The 25,084-nt window shown below is 39.7% G+C and overlaps 1 protein-coding gene across 10 annotated transcripts in view; it reads left to right on the forward strand.

Moving 5' to 3' along the window:
- Positions 1 to 25,084, forward strand: part of LOC126213128 (zinc finger protein 492-like) — an 84,335-nt gene that overhangs the window by 24,776 nt on the left and 34,475 nt on the right. For all 10 annotated transcript variants that reach the window (XM_049940735.1, XM_049940739.1, XM_049940744.1 and 7 more), the window contains 2 exons: positions 7,663 to 7,710; positions 19,444 to 19,481. In XM_049940735.1, coding sequence (XP_049796692.1) covers positions 7,663 to 7,710; positions 19,444 to 19,481 — 86 coding nt within the window. The remainder of the gene's footprint in view (positions 1 to 7,662; positions 7,711 to 19,443; positions 19,482 to 25,084) is intronic.

A 25,084-nucleotide genomic window follows, 5' to 3' on the forward strand; every position in this document is an offset into this window, starting at 1 on the left:
GCTGTTGGCAAAGGCACTCACATTGGTTGTCTGCTGCCATGGTCCATTAACACCAAATTTTGCTGCTCTGTCGTAACAGATATGTCTGCTGTACATCTCACATTGACTTATGTGGTTATTTCATGCAGTGTTGTTTGACTGCTAGCACCAACAGTACACAAACGTTGCTGCTCTCATTTGTTAAGTGAAGGTCAATGGGCATAGTGAGAGATAATGTAAGAAATTTGGTGTTTTCATCACACCCCTTACACCATATGTCTTGGAATATGTAATTCCCTAATGATTTCCAAAATGGAATGTCCTAAGCATCTAGCTCCAACTACCATTCCGCATTCAAAATCTGTTAATTCTCATTGTGGGGTCATAATCACTATGGAAACCTCTTCACATGAATCACCCGATAACAAATGACAACTCTGCCAAGCACCTTCAGTTTACGTGTTGTGTATGTGATAATACCACCATCTTTGCAAGTGAATATCACTGTCCCATGACTTTTATCACCTCACTATGTATGTTCTTCAATGAGTTACACAATAATTCAACTAAACATACTCAGAGGTGCCCACACTATAAACATATTTAACCTCTGACTGTAGGGACTGAAGGCTACAGTTAAATACATAAAAGTATAAAGTTGATAACCTCTAGACCACAAATATAACAGTAACTCTTAGTGCTCAACCAATGGGGTAGTCTAGACTGCCATATTTGGTCATTTTATAATTTCTATGCGCATACTTCAGAAAATGTAGTTTAATTGATGCACCACATTAATGAACTCCCCAAACCGTTCTTTTTGCAGTGATGTGTTGAGCAAAAATATTATGACATATGATGTCGGCAGATAAAATGATTACCTGTTTTCCAAGTTAAAAGTGAACATTGCTTCATTATTGTGGGGAGGGGGTGAAGAATTTATGTTGATCCCACCAATAAGATTTTGAGAAGTATGATGAATGATATACCGGGTGATAAAAAATTCAGTATAAATTTGAGAACTGAATAAATCAAGGAATAATGTAGATAGAGAGGTACAAATTGACACACATGCTTGGAATGACATAGGGTTTTATTAGAACCAAAAAAATACAAACGTTCAAAAAAAGTCCGACAGATGGCACTTCATCTGATCAGAATAGCAATAATTAGCATAACAAAATAAGACAAAGCAAAGATGATGTTCTTTACAGGAAATGGTCAATATGTCCACCATCATTCCTCAACAATAGCTGTAGTCTAGGAATAATGTTGTGAACAGCATGTCTGGAGTTATGGTGGGGCATTGGCATCGGATGTTGTCTTTCAGCATCCCTAGAGATGTCAGTCAATCACGATGCACTTGAGACTTCAGGTAACCCCAAAGGCAATAATTGCATGGACTGAGGTCTGGGGACCTGGGAGGCCAAGCATGACAAAAGTGGCGGCTGAGCACACAATCATCACCAAACGACGCGTGCAAGAGATCTTTCACGCGTCTAGCAATACTTTTTTTTTTCTTGGTTCTAATAAAACCCCATGTCATTCCATGCATGTGTGTCAATTTTTACCTCTCTATCTACATTATTCTGTGGTTTATTAAGTTTTCAAATTTATACTGACTTTTTGATCACCTGGTACTTCAGACCGGGGAGAAGTAAACACTGGAACACTCTGGATTGCATCTTCAGATTAGACTAACCACTACTTTGGCCACAGATCCATTTACTAAGTCTGTGTTCATTTCTCTGGGTTCTTGTTTCAGCCATGGGATAATGAACTTTGTTAATGCTGATATTATAAGACTTCTGAAGGGATACAAATCCACAATTTAGTGAAAAACAGTTTTACTTCCTTGCAGGATATGTGTACATTGTCAAATGTCTGGTGTGGTGGCACTGAAGGTAGTTTATCTCCCATGGTCTAATTTAGACTCCAGTGACTTCTTTTCACACTATAGTGAAGTTCTTACGAATTGTCTGCATAATGTCTCAGAAGAGAAATTTAAAGTGTTTGTCAAGTTACATTTTTCTTTATGTAACTAGATTTAATGGGACTACTGTGAATGGTATCTTTTTTAATAATGTGAATAAATATGATGTGCAATATCAATAAATGTAATGTAATTCATGGGCATATTTTAATTTTCAACATAACACTAAAAACAGTGAATACAGACAAAATAAAGGATATATTGTGCTTCAAAAATAAGATTTCAACTTTGCTTGTATGCAGGGTGAGATGACAAAGAGAAGCCAACCCCAAGTCTACCCAGTATGGGCAAATTTAGCGAGCTGTGGTGTTAGCTGAGATATAGCAGAGAATGTGGCGAATTTTCTGACTTAAGTAATTTTTAATGTTTATAGCTGCTGAATTATTACACAGACTTTAAGAAATGGAATTACATGTTTTATTCACTTGCATTAGAAAGTGTGTTCAAAGGGGTTTTTAATGGGACAACACGTGTTTAACTTAATCTAAATGTACACAAGATAACAGTACTGCAAACCATTTCCCCACCATTAGCAGAAGAACATTTGTCCTACTGTACCAAATGTAAGCAAACATGTAACTCTGGCACAGTTCATATTTTCATTAATACAGTTGTTTAACAAGTGCTCAGACTGCTGGACTGACAGCATTGTATGCTGAATTTCAAGGGACCTTATGGCAGCAATGGCCTGTGTTGTATAGCACATCATGTCTTCAGGATTTTTGGTTTTCCTTGTGGGCTTCTTAATTTAATTTTCGTCACAGATAAAAGACCAGAAGCGTTAAGGTTGGCAAGATGTAGGCCATTTTATATTTCACAAATGATCACTCTAACAATTTGAAAGTTTTCTGTTAAGTATATCTGTAATTACCTTTGTAGAATGGATAATACATTTGTTGTGGTGCTACTAAATGGATTGCATTGTGGCCAGTGGGCTCTCTTTCCAGTAAGTGCAGCTACATATCTCTTATGAACTGCAGAGACTTGTAGTTACTTAGAACACTATCAATGAAACAGGTACACAAGATACAATTCCTCAAAAGGCTGTAACACATATTGACAGACAGAGGTTGTTTATTCACTTCTCTTGGTGAGCATAGCTTTCAGCTGACCAGTAGTGCATGATGTAAACAATAATTTGCTACTAACATTCATTTTAATTGGATTACTCTAGTGAAGTTGTCTTCTCCCTTGACAAATTTTGCCCCTCACCTACACTTATGCCATTATTAAATTGACAATTTCGCATTGCTTTTGATGAGTCCTGTCAACTTCTTCTTGTAGTCAGGTTGTGCCAAATTTAATTCAGTCATCACTAGTAATCTGATCTAAAATTGCAATCTTCAGCTTTCTTTTGTAGTAGCATATTTCAAGTGCTTCTCATCTCTCATCATCGATCACTATTATCATCCATTTTATTACTTATCTTCCATGTTTCACATCTGTAGAAGGCTACACTTCAGAAAAGACTGCCTAACAGATAAGTGCTTATTCACTCTTAACAAAAGTTACTTTTTTGGAACTGTATTTTCATGCTATTGCAGGTCTGTATTTTATAGCCTTCCTATTTTGCCCATCATCAGTCAGTTTCCTATACAAACATCAAAACTCATCTTCTGCAATTAATGACTGTATATCTCTAATTCTGTCTGCATCTCATTATTTAATTTTACTTCATTTCATTACCCTTCTTTCGATTTTGTAGATACTCATTGTATAAGCTCCTTTCAAGACTGTGTCAGTTCCGTTCAATTTTACTTTCAAGTCTTTTTCTGTCTTTGATAGGATTACAATGTTATCCAGTGTGACAGTGTAGTCGATGGCAGTGGGATCACTTGTGGAAAAATTCATGTAGTATTTGGTGTGAGAGCTGCACCTTTTTTTAGACTGAAGTCAGCTGATAGGTATACCTACTTAAAGGAAGTCCCACTAACTAAGGGCTCACCTTCAGAGGACATATTTCCAAGTAAAGGAATCTGATCTGACCAGATATTTGAACGTTGCGCAGGGGCAGTTGAATTGAGTGAAATTAAACTTCTAATTGTTGTTGTTTATAGGTCCCCTAACTCTGATTTGAGAGCATTTCTGCTCAAGCCAGAGAGGGTTCTTGATTCACTTTGCAGGAAGTACCAGAAATTAGTTATGTGTGGTGACTTCAATATAAATTTTGTATATGATGGTGCAAGTAAAAGGATGTTGGTAGATCTCCTAAATTCATATGATATTATGCAGACTGCCTTTTTGCCAGCTAGGCTTCAGGGGAACAATAGCACAGCCATAGACAATATTTTTATTCATTCTTCATTACTAGATGGGCATTCTGTTAACAAAAGTGTGAATGGCCTTTCAGACCATGATGCACAAATTTTAACACTAAAAGGCTTTTGTACTCAAACAAATGTCACATATAATTACATACTATGTAGGAAAGTTAATCCAATAGCAGTAGAGAGTTTTTAAACCTTATCAAGGAACAAATGGCAGTATGTTTATGGTGTCGATAACATAGATGATAAATATAATGCTGTTCTTAACACATTTCTCATGCTCTTTGAGAGTTGCTTCCCATTAAAACGTTCTGAACAGGGTACTAGCAGTCATAGGCAGCCTGGGTGGTTGACTAGTGGGATAAGGAATTATATCAAAATGTTAGAAGTATTCACAGTCAAGCTACAGTAGCCCATTACAAACAATATTCTAAGGTGCTTAAAAATGTTATTAGGAAGACAGAGTATATGGTATGCAAATAGGATAGCTGATTCACAGATAAAATTGTCAGTTGTGAAGGAAGTGTGTGGTCAGCAGCACAAGGTCGATGATACAAAGTCAGATCATAGTAAAAATATTTCTGTTATTGACAAATCAGATATATGTACAGCATTTAACAATAATTTTTGAAGCACTGCAGGTGAATTACATAAAAATTTAGTTTCTACGGGGAATCACATAACTTCCTTGGCGAATGCCTTTCTGAGATTAATGTCTGAAAATCTCTGTGATACAGACAAGGGAGAGATTGAGTCAATAATTAAATCACTGAAGACTAAGGACTCTCATCGACATGGTGGAGTGCCTAACAGAATATTAAAGTACTGTGCTGCAAATGCTAGCCCTGTATTTAACCATATTTGTAATTTTTCCTTTAGGAATGGTCAGTTTCCTGAACGATTAAAATACTTAGTAGTAAAGCCTCTTTGTAAAAAGGGTGAAAGGTATAATGTAGACAATATTAGATCTATTTATATGCTATTAGTGTTTGCTAAGGTTATTAAACAGGCTGTGTATGTAAGGATAATTGATCATTTTATATTGCACAATTTGCTATCAAATGTACAGTTCAGCTTTAGAAGTTGTTTAACAATTGAAAATGCTATATTCTCCTTTCTCTTTGAGGCACTGGATGGGTTAAACAAAAGGTTTTGAATGCTGGGCATATTTTTTGATTTAACGAAGGCATTTTATTCTGTTGTTCACAAAATATTGCTCCAGAAGTTGGACCATTATGGAATACAGGGAGTAGCTCACAATTGGTTCACCTCTTGCATGAGCAACAGACATCAAAAGGACATTATTCACAATGTTGAGAATGGCTGTGACATAGGGTCTGACTGGGGTACAGGTCAGGTGGGGGGTGCCCCTGGGACCAGTGTTGAGCCACTCCTGTTCCTTATTTATATAAATGATATGTCCTCTAGTGTTATGGGTAACTCTGAAATATTTCAGTTTGCTGATGACACTAGCTTGGTAGTAAAGGATGTTGTGTTCAACATTGGCTTGGTTTCAAGTAGTGCAGTTCATGACATAAGTTCATGGCTTGTAGAACATAAACTAATGCTAAATCACAATAAAACTCAGTTTTTAGCGTTTTTAACACACAATTCAACAAAACCTGATGTTTTAATTTCACAGAATAGGCTTATGATTAGTCAAACTGAACAGTTCAAATTTATAGGTGTTCAGATAGATAATAAACTGTTGTGGAAAGCCCACGTTCAGGATCTTGTTCAAAGACTTAATGCTGCCATTTTTACTATTCGAAAGGTATCTGAAGTAAGTGATTGTTCAACACGAAAATTAGTGTTCTTTGCTTATTTTCATTTGCTTATGTCATATGGTATTATATTTTGGGGTAACGCTTCCCATTCTATAAGCATATTTTTGGCTTAGAAACAGGCAGTTTGGGCAATAAGTGGTCTAAGTTCACAGACCTCTTGTCGACCCCTGTTCGTGAGTCAGGGTATTCTGACATTGGCCGTACTATCATTTCTTGTTAGCAGTATTAGCTTATTCACAAGAATAAACAACTTTCACTCTGTTAATACTCGGCAGAAATGAAATCTGCATTTGGATCAGACTTCCTTCACTCATGTGGAGAAAGGTGTGCAGTATACTGCTGCATCCGTTTTCAGGAAGTTACCACTCAAGTTCAAAAATCTTAGCAGTGATCCACGCACTTTCAAATCAAAACTGGAGTTTCCTCATGGGTCACTCCTTCTATTCTGTTGAGGAGTTCCTTGAAAAAGTAAGCTGATTCCTATTGTATTGTTGATTGTGTTTACTTAAACTTATGGATTGACTTTTTTTCTTTGGTTCTTTGGTTCCTAACTTGTTAATCTACATCCATACTCCGCAAGGCACCTGACGGTGTGTGGCGGAGGATACCTTGAGTACCTCTATCGGTTCTCCCTTCTATTCCAGTCTCGTATTGTTCGTGGAAAGAAGGATTGTCGGTATGCCTCTGTTATTAGTTGTATGTTGTAATTTCATGTAATGACATATTCCATGACCTTGGAGATTTGCTCCTATGGAACCTGATGTGTAAATAAATAAATAAAATCGACAAACTGTAGTTTTTATTTCTTCTCCCTGAACTTTAATTCACGTACTAAATTTTTTCTTGGTTTCTTTTACTGCTTGCTCAATGTTCAGGTATAAAAACATGGTGATAGGCTACAACTTGATCACACTTACTTCTCAACTACTGTCTTCATTTCATGTCCTTTAACGCTTAGAACACCAAAATGGTTTCTGAACAAGTTGCAAATAAGTTTTGTTCCCTGTGTTTTTTCTGTGCTACCTTCAAAATTTCAAAGAGTGTGTTCCAGTCAGCATTGTCAAAAGCTCAGCTTACATCTAAATGCCCTATAAACAGAGGCTAGCCTTTCTTACCTGCTGAGTTAAGTTGTGAGGTCAGTATTTCTTCATGTGTTCCTACATTTCTCCAGAAACCAAAATTAATGTTGCCAAAGTTGGCTTCTGTCAGTCACTTCATTTGTAAGTCATTCATGACAGTATTTTGCAATAACAACTTCTTAAACTGATGGTTCAGGATATTCACACGTCAGCTCCTGCTGTCTTTGGACCTGGAATAATCATGTTCTTATTAAATTCTGAGAATATTTTGTTTTTTTTTCATATATGTTACATGCTAAATAGTTTTTTCCTCATGAATGAATGAATGAATGAGTGAATAAATAAAAACACTGAGCTTATACTTTAAGAGAAGTGTGTGATCTTGAGTCATGTTTTAATTTGGTGCATGCCATTAGTGTATTCTCCTCATCCTCTTAAAGAAAAGCACTTTATACAATAATTCATATGAGAGATTCCTAATGTTGTGAATTTAGCGTGTGCATGTACTGCATGTTGAACGATAGTAATGAATCTCTTACATTATTTCTTTGTTACAGATGTTCAGCCATCCCAAATATGATCCTCTGGGAGTTAAGATGGAGGAGGTAAGCTACTCCTATGTCTTAAGGTCTGTTAAGTCTTTCTTTTCTCGGGATATATCTCTTGTCTAAATTCTGTGTGCACTTAGTGGAGCCTCAAATTCCAGAGGAGGAGGGTGTAGTATTCACAAGGAGAAACACATTCAGCTTTAGGTGCTGCATTTTTTATACAGCAGGTGGATACTTGAGGAAACACACAATTCATGCTGCTAATCCATTGTTAGTTGTGAGGCATGGGAATGTCAAATAGATTACAGATGAATGGGTAGTTTTATTGTACATGATTTCTGCAGGGGAAATAGGACTCCTTGCTTTTTGGAACCATAAAACCAAGTTCTGAACTTATGTACTCGCAATTGTAGTTTGTATTGGAAAATGTTCAGACGTCTTTGAAACGAAAGAAAGTCTCAACTCCCCTACTTGGCAGATTATAGGACAACATGACTGAGAAGTAAATGTACTTCTTCATCTCTGATTTTGCACAAATTTATGATACATGCAGGGCTTGGCCAGAAATGAGAATGACAGAAGTGGGAACTCCAGATGTCCAAGCATTTAGAAGGAATAGTATTTTGGTGCAGGTCGGGTAAGGCATGGGCCGTTTATATTAGTATAGTTTATAGGGAGTGGTTGGCACAGTGAAAAGAATACAAAACAGTAATCTGAAGGTTATATGTAAATTGAAGGTCAAGGGGGGTGGAAATGAAAGGAAAGGGGAGGGATAACTGCTGTCAGCTACATTGGGACATTATGCAGAATCGGTGGTGACAAGTGAAAGTACGTACCAGACTGTGATTCGAACATGGGATCTCCTACCCACAGGGCAGGTGCGATAAACACTGCACCATCTGGGACACAGTGTTACCACAACTGCACGGACTATCTTGGCTCGCCTCACAGCCGATCCACACTCCAATCGAGTGCCACCTATCCTCAGCCCCTGTCCATTTCCTCCATATTTACTCATCTGAGATTCCCACAGGAGGTAGGACATACTTGTGCATCCACAGTGAAGTAGCTGGATTCATTGCCTAGCTAGACCTATAAAATTATATGAAAGTGTGGTGTCTGCTCTTTTGGAGATGGACAGGAGCTGTGGGTAGGTGGTGCTAGATGAGAGTGTGGATCAGCTGTGAGGCAAACCAAGATAGTCCATGCAGTTGTGATAACACTGTGTCCTGGATGTTGCAGATGTTATTGAACCTGCCTAGTAAGCAGGAGATCTAGGTACACATGTTCACTCCGTAATGTCCCAATGCAGCCGATAGCTGTGATCGATTCCCTTTCCTTCCCTTTATTCCCTCTCCACCTTTAATTTACATATGATTTATAAGAGGTGCAGATTCTGTGTCATGTCTGTTGTTTCGGACATGTCAAAAATGGTAGACAACCAACATTCATGTAATCTGAAGGTTGTTAGGTCAAGCCCCTATGTGGATGATTCTTTTAATCTTCTAACAATATTGTGAAAGTTGCTACTCACCATATAGCAAGATGCTGAGTCACAGATAGGAACAACAAAAAGACTGTCACAAATATAGCTTTCGTCCAGTAAGGCCTTTCTCAGAATTAAATGACAATCATACACATATATACTTGTGCAAATGCAACTCACACACACATGACTGCAGTGTCAGGCAACTGAGGCCACACTGTGAGTAGCAGCACCAGTGCATGATGGGAATGGTGACTGGGTGTGGGTGAGGAGGAGGTTGGTGCGGGGAAGGGGAGGTATAGTGGGCTAGGGGTGGCGGAGGTAGAGGGTGACATCCTGTTGGGGGGCACACAGAATTGAGGTGGAAAGAGGGTAGGGCAGCCATGTGCAGTTGGGAGGTTAGATGAAGGGCAGTGGAGAGATCGGGAGGGGGAATGCGGAAAAGAGGAAAAGTAAAATGATGGTGTGATGGAGAAATGAGGGCTGTGTAATGCTGGAATGGGAACAGAGAATGGACTGGATGGGAGAGGACAATGACTTACTAAGGTTGAGCCCAGGATGTTATGGGAACATAGGAGATATTACAGGGAAAGTTCCCACCTGTGCAATTCAGAAAAACTGGTATTGGTGGGAAGGATCCATATGGCACAGGCTGTGAAGCAGTCATTGAAATAAAGTATGTCCTGTTTGGCAGCACGCTCAGGAACAGGGTGGCCCATTTGTTTGTTGGCCACAGTTTATTCGATGGTCATTCATGTCGACGGACAGCTTGCTGGTTGTCATGCCCACATAGAATACAAGACAGTGGTTGCACCTTAGCTTGTAGACTGCTTGACTTGTTTCACAGGTAGCCCTGCCTTTGATGGGATAGGTGATATTTGTGACTGGACTGGAGGTAGGTGGTGGTGGGAGGATGTATAGGACAGGTCTTACATCTATGTCTGTTACAGGGGTATGAGCCATGAGGTTAAGGGGTTAGAAGAAGGGGTTGTGTAGGGATGGATGAGTATATTGTGTAGGTTTGGTGGATGGTGGAATACCACGGGGATGGATGAATACATTGTGTAGGTTTGGTGGATGGCAGAATACCCATGGCATTCTGGCCAAACTGCTCTTAAACAGTGGGAAGTAAGAAGGTGCTTAAAACATCAGTGTACGCCTGGTCTGCGATAGTACCATGCAAAACAACATGGGCTTCAAGCCCCTCCATGAAAAACACGACCACGCCATATCACCACTGCCTCCGAATTTTACTGTTGGCACTACACGTGCTATCAGATGATGTTCACTGGGTATTCACCATACCCACACCCCACCATCAGATTGCCACATTGTGTACTGTGATTTGTTAATCCACAAAATGTTTTTCCACTGTTCAGTCATCGAATGTTTACACTCCTTACATCAAGTGAGGCATTGTTTGGTATTTACTGGTGTGATGTGTGGCTTATGAGCAGCCGCTTGACCATGCAATCCCAGTTTTCTCACCTCCTGCCTAATTATCACAGTACTTACAGTGGATCCTGATGCAGTTTGGTATTCCTGTGTGATTATAAGGATAGGTGTCTGTCTATTATACATTACGAATCTCTTCTACTATTGGAGGTATCTGTCAGTCAGCAGATGATGTTGGCCTGTACACTTTTGTACTGTAAGTGTCCCTTCACATTTCCACTTCACTATCACATTGGAAACAGTGGAACTAGGGATGTTTAGGAGTTTTGAAATCTTGTGTACAGACGTACGACGCAAGTGCTCTCTGATGATTTATAATGTTTACTGAAGTTGCTGATATGGAGTACGTGGCAGTAGATGGCACCACAATGCACCTAATATGAAAAATATATGTTTTTGGGGATGTCTCTATACTTTTGATCAGATAGTGTGCTGCCTTACCCTCTTTCCACCTCAGTGCTGTATGCTCCCCAACAGCACATCACTGTCTGCCACCACTATGCTACTATCCCTCTCCCTCACTACCCCAGCCACCTCCTTATCCCCCACCCAGTTGCCTCTCACTTCATGATGCACATGTGCTGCTGCTTGCAGTGTGGTCTCAGTTGGCTGAGACTCCAGTCATGTGTGTAGGAGTTATGTTGGTACGAGTGTGTATGTGTGTGTTTGTTGTCTAATTTTGATAAATGCCTCACTGGCTGAAAGCTATATTTGTGACAGTCTTTTTGTTTCTCCTATATGTGACTCAGCATCTCTGCTATATGGTGCACAGCAACTGCTCTTTTCATCATATTGTTCCATTCTGTCCTGGATTTTCCATTGTTTGATCTTTTAATCTTTTTATTTTCAATTTTTATATTACACTGCAAATAAACTGAAATAATGTGCAGTGTATTAGTGTACTGTATTTATTAATATTTCATAAAAGACAAGAAAAAGAGAGGCAAAGGAAAATTTGAGAGTGCAAATAAATTTAGAAGAACGGATTGTACTTAGTGTCCACAAGGACTTCGTATATAACTTTGGCTTGTAATTAAAGTGTAGAGAACTTATTCAGTTCCATTGTGACCAATTTCTACAGGAAGGGAACAGAAGTCAGACCTTGTACAATGTCTGAAATGAAGAGTTTCATCGACCTTCTTATATACACTTCAGTATTCAAATTGATTAACTAAGACATATGTTCTCTCTTTTGTATTGATGGGACTGTCCGTGCTATTTTCTGTATCACTATATCATCAGCAATATTTGCTGTAATTCTCAACTGCCTGAGATTTGACAACCCTGATGACATGGAGTTATGTAAGGTTTCTGATCCAGCAGCTGCTATAACAAACATTGTACATAAATTCAACGAAAATTTGCAGCGATCCTATATTTTTGGGGTTAATGCTACAGTTGATGAAATGCTAATCGGTTTCAAAGGACACTGTAAATTCAAAATGTATATTCCATCTGAACCAGCGAAGTATGGCCTGAAGCTTCAATGCCTAGCCGACTCCAGGACTAACTACACCTTCAACACCTATCTCTACTGTGGAAAAGGTACTGATGGAGCAGGACTTTCCTCAGACGAGAAGAAATACGCCATTATCACTCAGGCTGTCCTCAGATTGTGCAAGCCAATAGCACATGCTAACCGAAACTACACTGCTGATAACTGGTATGTGTCAATCGAACTTGCAGATGTGCTACAGAAAAATGATTTGACCACAGTGGGAACAATGCGGAAGAACCGAAAGGAAATTCCAGCATCTTTCTTGCCTTCCTGTAGACGTGAAGTTGGAACAACGCTGTATGGATTTACCAAACACATCACGCTCATTTTGCATGTACCTAAGAAAGGAAGAGCAGTAATTCTTATATCAACAATGCATCACTCCATAGAAGATGACGTGGAAAGTAAAAAACCTGTAATAATAGCCCACTATAACAACACAAAGGGTGCTGTTGATACTGTAGATGAAAAGTGTGCCAAATATTGTTAAAGTCGCTGCACACAACGTTGGACCATGGCCGTGGTTTTCCATATTCTTGACATGAGTGTTGTCAGTGCATATGTTGTTCATCAGTCATTCAAGGAAAGAACTGTGCTTACCAGGATGAACTTGATGAAAGCTCTAGCAAAAGAACTGATCGAACATTCACTGCACGAAAGGATAGTGAATAAATGCCTCCCACGAGAATTGAGATTTTCTATCGTTAGAGTTCCAAGAACTGAAGTACATCTCCATGAAGAGCTGGAAAAGGAGGGCAAACTACCTAGGGATGGAAGGAAGCCATGTTGCATTTTTCCACCAAAAAAGAAGAGAAAGACAAGTTACTTGTGTCGCAAGTGCAAGGTCCCAAATTGTTTGGAATGCTCTTGTAAGGTGTGTCCGCAGTGCGTGTAAGGTGGTGCGTATTGTGGCCACTTTCAGTAGTGCAGATTTTTTTCTGTTTCATTTGCTGTCAATAATACTTATTAAATTTAACACCGGTGGTACTTGATCAACATTAACCTGCAACAACCAAGTTTCAAGTAAAGAACTACACTTAGATATTTGGATATTTGTCCATCACTGTAAATTTCAATGAGAATTTAGAGTGCAATATGAATAGGTCTTTTTCACAGCACCGAAACAATATTTTGTTCATAAGTTACCATTTATGTATAATTGAAGAATAAATATGTAGTACTAAATTCAAAAAGTAGCACTAGATAGGTGATTTTTACGTATTTTTCCCGCCTTCTGAAGTTGCGTGAGAAGTACTCACGACTGTGATTAGGGGTTAAGAGCATCTGCTCCAGGGTGAAAGGTACTCTAGTGAATACCAGAAGGACTTGTGGCAAAAAAGCTAGGGCCTAAGACCCTGAGGTATGCACTGGATATACAGTACGGTGGTTAGACTTAGAATCTCCAATGGGGCCATAGTGTCGTGGGAGAAGGTAGAACAGCAAGTTGCAGCTAAGAAGCTTGCTACGGTGCAGTGATTGGCCTGCTTCTCAATAACAGGCAGAATTAGTAGCACGCCAACTGTTGTGATTGAAGCCGTGCTGGACATGCCTCCATTACACCTTTGGGTGTGAGTTTAATCTCTTGGCTGTTCAAGCCCAGGATTACAGAGCTTCTTTTAAAACACGGCTTTGACATCATTAACTTGCCATGTTTTTGCTTATCGTCCTTGGACCAGTATTCTATGTGCTGTCTTCTAAGCCAGTTCTGTACTTCTAGTTTGATCATAGCCTTGGTGATTGTCAGGACAGGTTCTGGTCCAATGAATGGAGTCTCTGCCCCCAATTTGTTGGCTTGTTCATTGCCACCGATCCCTGAGTGGCCAAGGACCAACATTGGTTTTACCCAATTGCTTCCCCCTAGCTCCACCAGAGCCCCATGACATTCTGCAATAATTTTAGATCTTGTTGCAGGAGTTGCAAATGATTTAAGGTCTGTCTGGCTGTCTGAATAGATGTAGATGCTATGATCCTTCTAGCACCTATGTATTTTTTCCTCCACACACACACACACACACACACACACACACACACCCTGATTGCAGTAATTTCAGCTTGGAATACCGAGACCAGTTGTCCTAGAGAGATGATGCCCTCCAGTCTTCACTGAATTCCATATACCACGGCCCCAGCACCTTGGTCTGATTTCGACCAATCAGTGAACCAGACAATGTCCCCAGTATGGTGTCAAACTGTTTTTTCTTACTGTTCCCAACTTCAAATTATATTATTGTAAAGCTTGTTGAACCAGTTGGGAGTTATTATGTAGTCGGCCGGCAGTTCCCCAGCCATTCCTATATTTGCCTCACTCACTATATTAGTGTGTGGGTCTGGATATCTCAATGAGATCCAGTTTTTACCAGTTTTGAGTCTGTATGCACCAGCTGCTTCACAAAGGTTTAGTGGAGGCATGTCCAGCATGGCTTCCACCCCAGTGGTTGGTGTGCTACTAATTCTGCCTCTTGTGGTGAAGCAGGCCAGGCTCAGCACCTTAGCAAGCTTCTTAGCTGCAACCTGCTGTTCTACCTTCTTCCAGGACACTACGGCCTTATAGGAGATCCTAAGTCTAACCACTGTGCTGTATATCCAGTGCATACCTCAGGGTCTTAGGCCATAGTTTTTTGCCAAAAGTCCTTCTGGTACTCAGTAGAGTACCTTTCACCCTGGAGCAGATGCTCTTAATGTGAGGGGTCCATATTAGTTTCTCATCTAAGGGTACCCCCTAGATTTTTCACTATCCCCTTTCATTGAAAAGCTTTAGATTCCAACTTCAGTGTTGGATATGCTTCATGATTGGTACCACAACAGTCTTCATAGGATTAACCATTAGGTTCTATTTAATGCACTGGTCTTGCACAATGTTCAGTGCACCTTGTGCCATTCCTAACTGTGTCAGTAAATTTGCCAAGTATTACTATGACAAGGTCATCTGTGTATCCTTCACAAAATCATTGCCTGGAATCTAGTTTCTCAATGTGTTTGTTCACCACTAGATTCCACAATGAAGTGGACAAAACTCCTCCTTGTGGAGAATCTCTAGTGGTGTTAATTACCATCTTTTCATTCATCACAGTGGCTTCTATCCTCCTCCTACTAAGCATGGCCTTAGTCCACCTACATATAGTGGTCACTAGGTCATGCATCTCTGCTGCCCTAACCATGGAATGAACAGTTGTCTTACAAAAAGTTCCCTCAATGTCCAGGAAGATGGAGTGGGCTCTTTCTTGAAAGCAAAGGGCTTTCTCCACCCTCACAACAAATTGTCAGAAAGCTTTCTCTGGTGATTTACCTGGTTGATGTGTGTGTTGGCTTGAATGTAGATGAGCCATAGTTAGCCTCCTCTCCCTAACACGTACATTAACCAGACTGATTGATCTCATATCCTTGAGCCTGGTGTGATCAGTTTTCCCTGGCTTTAGAATAAAGACAACTGTCACTGCCCTCCAGGCGTTGTGAATGACTCCCGCTGCTAGGCTAACCCCTGAATAACCTGCACAGCGCTCTTACAAGATTCTCTCCTGCTTGTTTCAAGAGAGCTGGAAAGATGCCATCGGGGACAGGTGACTGGACCAGTTAGAATGTTCCCACTGCCCATTGGATTTTACTGAAATCGACACATGCCTTGGCCGGTCGCAGTCCTCTCTTTGAGTGGCTGAGAACCATTGTTTTCAGGGGTCACATTCTGGCCTATGTTATCTGCCAGAGCATATTGAGGAAAATGAATTTTGAGGAGCAGTTCCAGTGTCTCACATGATGTGTTTGTATTTTCCCCATCCTCCTTCCTCAACGTACCTTCTGGATTAGTTCGTACCCTAGTGAGGAGTTTGTGAAGCCTGGCTTGAATTAAGCACCTCCCCATGCTTGTCACTTTAAAACCTTATGAAATATTCTAAGATAAATATTGCATTAAATATTGGTGAAAACATAATAAACTGCCATCATGAAACTGTTAAAATAAGTAAACATGAAGGAATGTTTGTATACAAACAAAATGCGTCTTATCAGGTTAGATCATAATTTCCTGCTTATTTACATGGTGCTTTATGCTACTATGTAGCACATACGAAGTTTGAGTTACAACCAATTGAATACCTGAGTTATAGTGGTTAATGAATACCATGCCATCAAGGCAAGTTACATACTTTTGAGCTAAAAGAATATATACTTACATTGTTGTATGATTTTGCTCATTTACTAGATATGTAACCACAGCAGCATGAAGCACTTGATGGAGTGACACTTACATGCATTGCTCTTCTGTGACTGCATGCAAGCAGTACTGACAGCATAACAACGCAACTGAAAAATACTTCTGAGCACTGCTGTAACCTAACAAAACACTTCAAATACTGTTATCTGCATATTTGCAGAGACTTTTTGACCTCCTTGCTGTAGTTCATTTGCAGTACATACAGCACCACCACTATGTTGTACTGCGAAGGTATTACAAATGAGAAACAAATTTTTTTTGTTCTGCTCAGTTACAGGCCAGCTAAGGTTTTACATTTCTTTATGCTACTCCTTCATCTGTACACGTATTTCTCTCCACTCACCTGATGTCTAGTTTCTATCTTGTCATTTTGGAACTATTTTGTTGTGGAGAATTTATCAACTCAATTCTGTTTCTGTATTTGGTTTGGTTTTCAATTTCTTGCTTATTTATACAAGTGTCTTGTAGGTCTTTGTGCACTTCTGTAAGCCAATGAGTTTTTTAATAAAAAAGATTCAGTGCTGCTGCACAGTTTTTCTTTTCAATATGCTAAGACTCATTACCCTTCTTTGCCAAATTTTGGCCTCAGTTATTTTCCTATATAGTTATGTATACTTGTCTATTGTTTCTGAATTTAAATGTTTGTACTGGTGTTCTGTTTCCTAATATCTTTTCTTTTTTCGTAATTTTCACTATCATTTGTTAAATCTGAAATCAGTGTTTATGATGCAGATGTGTATTCTGGCCAAATGACTGCCTTGCGAGTCAGAGGTTCTGCAATTTTGGAGAATGAATTTTTACTATGAACATCTTCTGTTTACATTAATGGAAAGTCCATCTTTCATAGTCTTCCTCTTGTGGCTCCATTTTCTCCACCATTTGGCTATATGACTTATCATAGATCCTTAAATTTGTCTTCCCCTGATACTCTCATACTCAGTATTTGAGTGGGATTTTGCAGTATTGCTGTTCCCCATTACTGCTTCTTATCAGAGGAGATGAGTAGTCATGCTTTTCGTACTGTTTTTCTTTCTCTCTGTTTTGTACCTTCTCTACACCATCAGTATTGCTAAATTATCTACTAAAGTATAGCAAACAATTTTGACATCAATTTTCTAACCAAGTAGTATTCAACTTCTGGTATTATGTTCTGACAAGTGCTCCATCTGTTCAATGTTCATTTTCCTAGTATGGTCTGAAAGAAGAATGGAGTTAGTCCATTGCCTTGGCTAAAGTCTGTTCTTATATCAAATGAGGCTGAAGTTCTTTTAAAAGGACTCATGTTGTATTCTGCATGTCAGATTTTTTAAGAATTTTGAATAAAAGCAGTCGTGCTTTATAGTCATAAGCCTTCTAAAATTTTACAAATGTATTCCAATAGTATTCTGCCACTTTAGTCCTTCATCAATCTGCCCATCACAGGACCTTCCTGTCCTAAGCCATCCCTGATATATCTTGTATTTTAGAATTTCTGCTGTTGTTTTCTCCTTAACCTTTTCATGGAATTTCTTTGAATCTTCTGTGAACATGATTATCAGTTAATCTAGGCCAGGAACCACTATTATTAATCAGTGGTAATGGTCAATTTCAACAGGTATCTATATCTGACTATGAAATTTATCAAGTTCTTGGAATTATGCTTTGTTATTGGCACATAAGCTATGTGATATTCTCAAATCATATTAGTGTTGATTGCATATCTTTTTAGTGATATATATGTGGGGTGGGGCGGATGGTTATCTGCCAACAATTTAGCTAACTGTCTTTTTCTTACCATTTGTCCTTTTTTCTTACATCCACAGTCAGCCAGACATTTATAAATGAAAACATTTTCTCCCTGGACTGTTATGGTACATATTTATTCAAAATTAATTTGGCAGCTGTACGATTCTCAAGTGGTAAGTCAGTGTGATGTCTGAAACCTTTATAATTCCTTTTGAGGTAGTACTTTCCTTGAGTTAACTGTGTTTGCAAATTCCACAGTCATAATCTATATGTCCAGACAATGTTAGTACTTATTGTACTAATTTCTGTCGGTCATATCATACTGCACATCTTTATATCCACTCCCCAATGACTAGGCATGACATGTAATAACTTCGACATAGTTCATAGTAAGCTGTCACCTGAGAATGGCATAAGCCAAAATTCCAGTTGTAAATACATTTAATTAATAGCAGTTTAGGCAGAAAGTGTTCTCATCTCCATTCTGTACCAATCTGAGGATAAAAATTTAATAAAATTCTTACGTTTTCCTCTGGAACTTCAACAGATGCTTCTCAACATAGTTCTCAGGATTCTTTTGCTTTCTGCATTGTTCTTGTTAACTTGATTTATTGATGAATGTGCATCAATTATTGTGTACCTCTCATCTAAATATTTGATTATTGCAGGGAGTGAGTCTTTCTGGAGGTAATGGAAAAATTTGGTACTGATTGCAACATAGATTTGACGTTTATGAATGCAGAGCCTAGTTCTGGGATAGTTTCGCAAATTTCTTCCCTGTGTTCTCTGTAAAAATCTACAGTTCTCTGAATGTGGTATTTTCTTCATTTGTGAATGTGCTGTTTTGTAATACCAATTTTGTTATACATTTATAGTGTCTGAAAGTATTTTGAGTTTGCCAATATTTATTAATGTTTGTATATTTAATGGTCCAGGTCTGTATGTAGTTCTGGTTGTGAACTTAAGGATGGGTTTAGAAGTCTCTCCTCACCTCTGCAAGTTCATCTGGGCTGCCCAGAGCACAAAGGCCCAAATGTTTCATTTATGATAATCGATTCTTCTGTCAGTGAATGGCAGTTTTCAAAATAAAAAAAAGGCGAACGAAAATTTTACACAAGGTGGAAGTGCATGACAGGTTAAAAATGTGAAGTATCTAGTAGGAAGTATGGCTACAACCAAATTACTAGCTTGTGTAGTTATTTACAGTACTGAAGACAAATTGAGAAAATGGAAAGTGAATTCTGACTAATATTCTGTTTCATTAACTGCAACAGTTTATCATGTCCTCTTTAATGATATTTTCAAGCGTCACTTACAGCATTTGGTGGACCAATCACATGTTGGTGGGTGTTAATATAAATATATTTATTTACTGTCCCATCAGTTGTAAATCACTGGTCATTTCTTGAAATGTTTCAGGTGGAAGCCTCAACAAGATATGCATCTGATAGTGCAAGGTAAGTTTTCATAATTCACTGCAGAACTTTTTGAGAAATATTAATAATTATTTATTGTGAGAGTACTTCAGAAATAAAATGCACTACTTGAATTATTCAGAATTACCAATAAACACCAACATTACAAGGCAGTATTGTCAGTAATGCTGTTCTGTGCAACAACCATTATGTGACTGTTCCTAGATAAATAGAGCACATGTCTAATATCTGTACAGGAAGACAAAAGTTCAGGTGGTATATCAGCAGCTGTATTGTGCTTAATCCAGAACATCACTTGAAAATCACTGACATTCAACAAATTCATTTTGATAGCCACAAGCTAATGTCATACTGCAGTAGAACAAGGAAGGGTGAGTGGCTATAAATAAAAAAATTGGAGCTGATTCCCAGCCTTTCAGATCAATGAATATAGTGTTGGAGAACTCTTTCAATGCTGTGCCACAGTGGTGCTCAGGAAACACACAAGCTTGTAGTGGTGACAGTTTACGGGCCATGATCAAGAAGAATTGTCAGTAGCTGGTGCCAGTTTCAGTAAGGTTGCGAAGACTTAAATGGTAAATCCTCATTCTCTTTGTTCCTCCATCATCCTGGTGTGATCCTGAAGGCTGGCTCATTCATTAGACACATTACAGGTGACAAGGTAATGTATAATTCCTAGCTCTGGGTCAACAGTAGGGTTCACACATACCCTCTGATACAGGCCAGGCCCAGAGAGTGGTGACTGTTACTTTCCCAAATGCCAGTTGGTCCCTCTGTCAGGAGTTCGGGAGGTGCGAACAGTCATTTACGGTGTGTGAATCCCCCTCTGAGGGGACACCCAATTGGAAGGAGCATGCCATTGGAGATGTTGGCAACCATGGGGATTTTTTGCAGTGGCTCAATCAATGTCTTAGAGTGTGTCTACTAAATGAGGGTAATGATTTCAAGGCCATACCAGCTGTACATCAGTTCCTCATGGTATCACGTACCGGAGGTGGTCAGTCCTTTGCTACGGTTAATGCTTGCATTATTCTGAAAGGTGTTGTTGCAGTTGCAGGCCCTGTGAAATTCTTTTGTCATTTATGTAATACGACTTTGCTTCTGAAGACGTATTGTGATTTTCAGGCCCTACAACTGCTTACAGCATCACTCCTCCAGAGTTATCCTGTTTGTGTTGAGGACCATCGTTCACTGAATTCTTCACATGGTGTTCTTTACCTTCTGATGTTAGATGGCCTCACTGAGAGAGAAATCCACACTTCCCTCTAATCATGGCATCACTGTGGCCCATTGAGTAATGAAAAAGATTGATGCAAACTTAAAGTCCACATGCACTCTTTTTCTACCATTTGCTCAAGTAGTGTTTGCCTCAAAGATTAAGGCAGACTATGAAGTCATCATGGTCCAACCATACATTACAAACAAAATGAGTTCAACATTATAATAAAACACATATCCTGTCAAAACATGGCCAAATGTGTTGCTCTTGGCAGAGATGCTCATGAGGGCAGCTGTTTGCCTCCTCTCTGCTGTATCAGTTGTAATCCCATGAATGTCCCATGTGTCTTAATGAGTGAGCCATCCAGGAGATCTGAGTGAAGGACATCAAACTCCACCTTGTCACTCATAGTTGTTTGCTAGTCAAGATCCTTGCATTTTACCATCTGGCATTTACAGTATCATTTTTGCTATGCCATGAATAATGGAGAATATGCCCACCCAGACTTGCAACTTCAAGTTCAGTATTGCAGTAGTGAAACCACTCAGGTCACAGTAGCATCTCCTTCTCCTCCTGCAGCTGCACAACAAGCCATCAAATCCTTGCCCCTGATGACGAAATCACCTGCTACACAACTATCAGGCTGGAAGGACAAAAGCAGTACTCCCGCAAATACTTTCTACAGCTAAAAACGTAGTCTTCATCTGCCAACTAGAAAATTCTAAGAAATCAAACAAAAACGAACAGTTTTCTCCTTCCCTGACTTAGAGATCCCCTTCAGTGCTCTTGGCACACATACCCTTACCCAGCTGACCTCCACTTTGCTGGTGCCCACTGCCTACTGATTTTCTGCCATGGAATTCACAGGCTGACCCAAGGAGAATGACAAAATGTTTGTAGATCTCATGAACAGGATTCTCCAGCCTCTGCCCCTGTAGCAGTGAATTTTTGAAGGCTGGTACTCAGCAACCGCAAGGTGACTGTCATTTGTTCCCTCCTCCCCAATCCCCATTATGACTCTTCTCCAATGGAACATTTGTGGTACTAGACCCAACAAGGAGGAATTACAGCTGCTCTTGGAATTGCAGTGTTCGCTTGTTTTCTGCTTCCAAGAAAAAAATTGTCCTCACAACCCCTTTGACCTCTCATATTTCGTTCTGGGACTCTGTGACCTTTCCCCCAAGGACTGCATTCCACCTCATGGAGCCATGCTGGTCATCCATCTCACTGAACACTCGTTGGGTAGCTGTTGCAGTCTGCTTTTTCCTCCTTCATTTCACCTTTTCTCTTTGTAACATCTACACACCTCTGTTATTTGCTGTTACCAAGTCAGACTTACTCCAGCTCATTGGTCAGCTCCTTCACTCATTTTTGCTACTTGGTGACTTCAGTTCCCACCATCTGCTTTGAGCCTCCTGGAGAACCGGTGCAAGAGGTTACCTCTTAGCAGACCTTCTGAATCATCCCTCTTAGCACTGGAGCACCCATGTTTCTTTCAGATTCCATTCACATTTATTACCATTTGGTCCTCTCGTTCTGCACTGTCCAGCTCACCCGTCATCTTGAATGGCCCACTCCCTCTGACACATACTCAAGTGATCACTTTCTGTGTGCTATGCATTTTCCGACTTCTACCCCACCTGAGTGCAAACCCAGTTGGCAGGTTTCTAAGGTTTCTTTACTCCTCCAAAAAAATGGCTCTGAGCACTATGGGACTCAACATCTTAGGTCATAAGTCCCCTAGAACTTAGAACTAGTTAAACCTAACTAACCTAAGGACATCACACACACCCATGCCCGAGGCAGGATTCGAACCTGCGACCGTAGCAGTCCCGCGGTTTACTCCTCCCTCACGACCTTCACATAGCTGTGATGACCAAGTAAAGCATCTTCCGAACGTTATCCTTCCGTTGCAGACTGTTCAATTCCATGCACTTCAAGTTTACTGTAGCATGTCCTGGTCCCTGGTGGACTGAGGTGTGCAGGAATGTGATTCGCTTGTGGAGATGTGCTCTCCACATTTTGAACCATCATCCTTATACATCTGTTTATATGGTTTGGCTTTGTCGGACACATTTATCTGAGTATCATTGTCTTTGCTATCCCCATTAACCATATTATGGATTCTGCCACCAGCCATCTCACCTCCCTTTTTGTCAAGGATTTTACGATCTGTTGCAGTTCTACATCAACTTGTCTCCTTGAGCAGCGTCTTCAGCGTCGTTCCTATCGCCTTTTCTCATGAAGCTTGTACAGTGGCTTTCAGTTTCCACTGCCAAAACCTTTTGTATGAATATTTCTCGGTGAAATGAGTTTCTTACACCATCCTACATCTTGCGCATTTTGTTCTTCCATTCACCGAAACTAGAAAATTCCTGGGGCTCATGTCTGATACAAAACTTCCTTGGTCCTCCCATGTATTCTTACTAGGCTCTACATAGTACCTAGTTCCTCAGTGTCTTACATCTCCTAAGTGGTACTTCCAGGTGAGTTGATGAGACCACCCTGCTCCATTTTCTTTATCCCATGCCCATTCATAACTAGAATGTGGGTGTTTAGTTTATTCCTCTGCACCTCTGTCCATCATATGGTGTCTTAACACACTCCACCACCACGGAATACGTTTCGCGACTGGTGGCTTTTTCACTAGCCCAGTTGAGTGTCTGTGCAGAAGATGCTGATCTACTACATATACTGGCATGATGTCCTCCTCAGTGGATAGGCATGTTGTATCTCTCTCATGTGTGGCCACTCATCCTATTCCCTCATATTTGAAGACTCCCTTGCCTGCCAGTATGGGACATGCCATTCTTCTGTTACCTCCTGGGGTTCACTTTTGGCTTTTGCTTCGGCAGCCTAACTTCACGGTACCTGCCACATTAATGATGGTTGTGAACCCTTCGCCACCTTGGATTCATGTAGCAGCCCATGTTTATTGTGGACTTCATTTTCTTCACTTTTATAAGCAGGACCAATTGTAGGGAAAAAATGGATAAATTGTATGGATTAACCTGTCATCAAGGTACAAAATTCGTTGAAATATTATGCTCTACGCGAATTGTACTTACTGACAGTATGGCCACCAGTTGATAACTCAAAAATTTTATCAGTATTATACACCATCACTTGACCCTTTGAGAAATGTAGTAGCCATCCTATTGAATATTTGTGACTGAAGTCCACAATGAGTTTCATTTTTATCTCTGATTTAAACATATTAACGTTTACATGTACCTCAAATCCTTCAACTAAACGTTTCAAGTGTACATATGAATTGACAATGTCGCAAGAGCCAGGAGGTATTGCCACAACTTCCCCATTCTCTAGACGCAATTTATTATTAATTCAGTGACGTTAGCTATGCTTTTGTGTGTTTCCAGACCAGTTGATTCTGTACATCACAATCCCTGCTCATCTATTGGAGGAAAGTAATTTGCTTTCAATTTAGACCAATTAGCATTAGAGTGTACGTAATTACATTGCAGCCTCAAATGATGTGGAGACTTGCATACTGCTTGTTTTTATGCAATTTTCTGGAAAAATACCATGCAGAAATATCCTCAGAGGTATGAACTGAAGTTATGGTAGTGTCGAACATTGTACAACAGCTGGTTCCTATTGGTAAAATGACAACACAATCTTTCATGTGACCTTAAATCACAAAGCGCTACATACCCTGAACAACATCTAAATTGACAGTTCCACGTTTCTTGGGTTTCCACACAGTCTCAGGCCATGTATCCTACATAAACATGCTGTAAAATATCGCGATTTTAAATTTTCTCATGAGTTTAAGTGGATCTATGTTTTTAATCCTTCTTTCCAGTACCACTGCTGTGGGCTTTTTCTTAAATGTATAACCCAAGTTATTTCCTGTATTGTAAATATAAGCCTTTACCCATAGCGATGGCCTCCATGGTCATATTATGCCTTTTAGCTGCTTGTAATTACTTTTCGCATTTTTGGACGTTCTGTACTGCTTGAAATATATCAGGTCTCCTAGCTAATGAAACCAGTGGCTGACAGCCCAGCAAATGGAGGTATCATAAACAGAATTGGTCCACCAGATCTCTTTGGTATTGGTAGCAACCTATGCCTTTTAACACATCCTTTCCTTCCTTCTTTCTGCCTCTAGGCTCGTTTTGCCGCTGTCACGAATTTTTTAAACATCACATAGGTTTTTCTTCTTGTTTAGTATGCAGTGAGCTGCATTCAGTATTTGCTTGAAGGTTAGTCCAGTACCCAATTTAAGTTCGAGCAAACATTGCGTTATCAACGACATATGCAGACATAGGTTGTCCTACATGAATATCTGTCCCTTGACATACCTGCGCAGCCTTATCAATGAGTATTTGGTGTGCAATATGGTGATCTTTGTTTGTAGTGTAGGCGATCGTGTGCTCTT

This window comes from Schistocerca nitens, chromosome 11 (genome assembly GCF_023898315.1).
Source record: "Schistocerca nitens isolate TAMUIC-IGC-003100 chromosome 11, iqSchNite1.1, whole genome shotgun sequence".
NCBI classification, from domain to species: Eukaryota; Metazoa; Arthropoda; class Insecta; order Orthoptera; family Acrididae; genus Schistocerca; species Schistocerca nitens.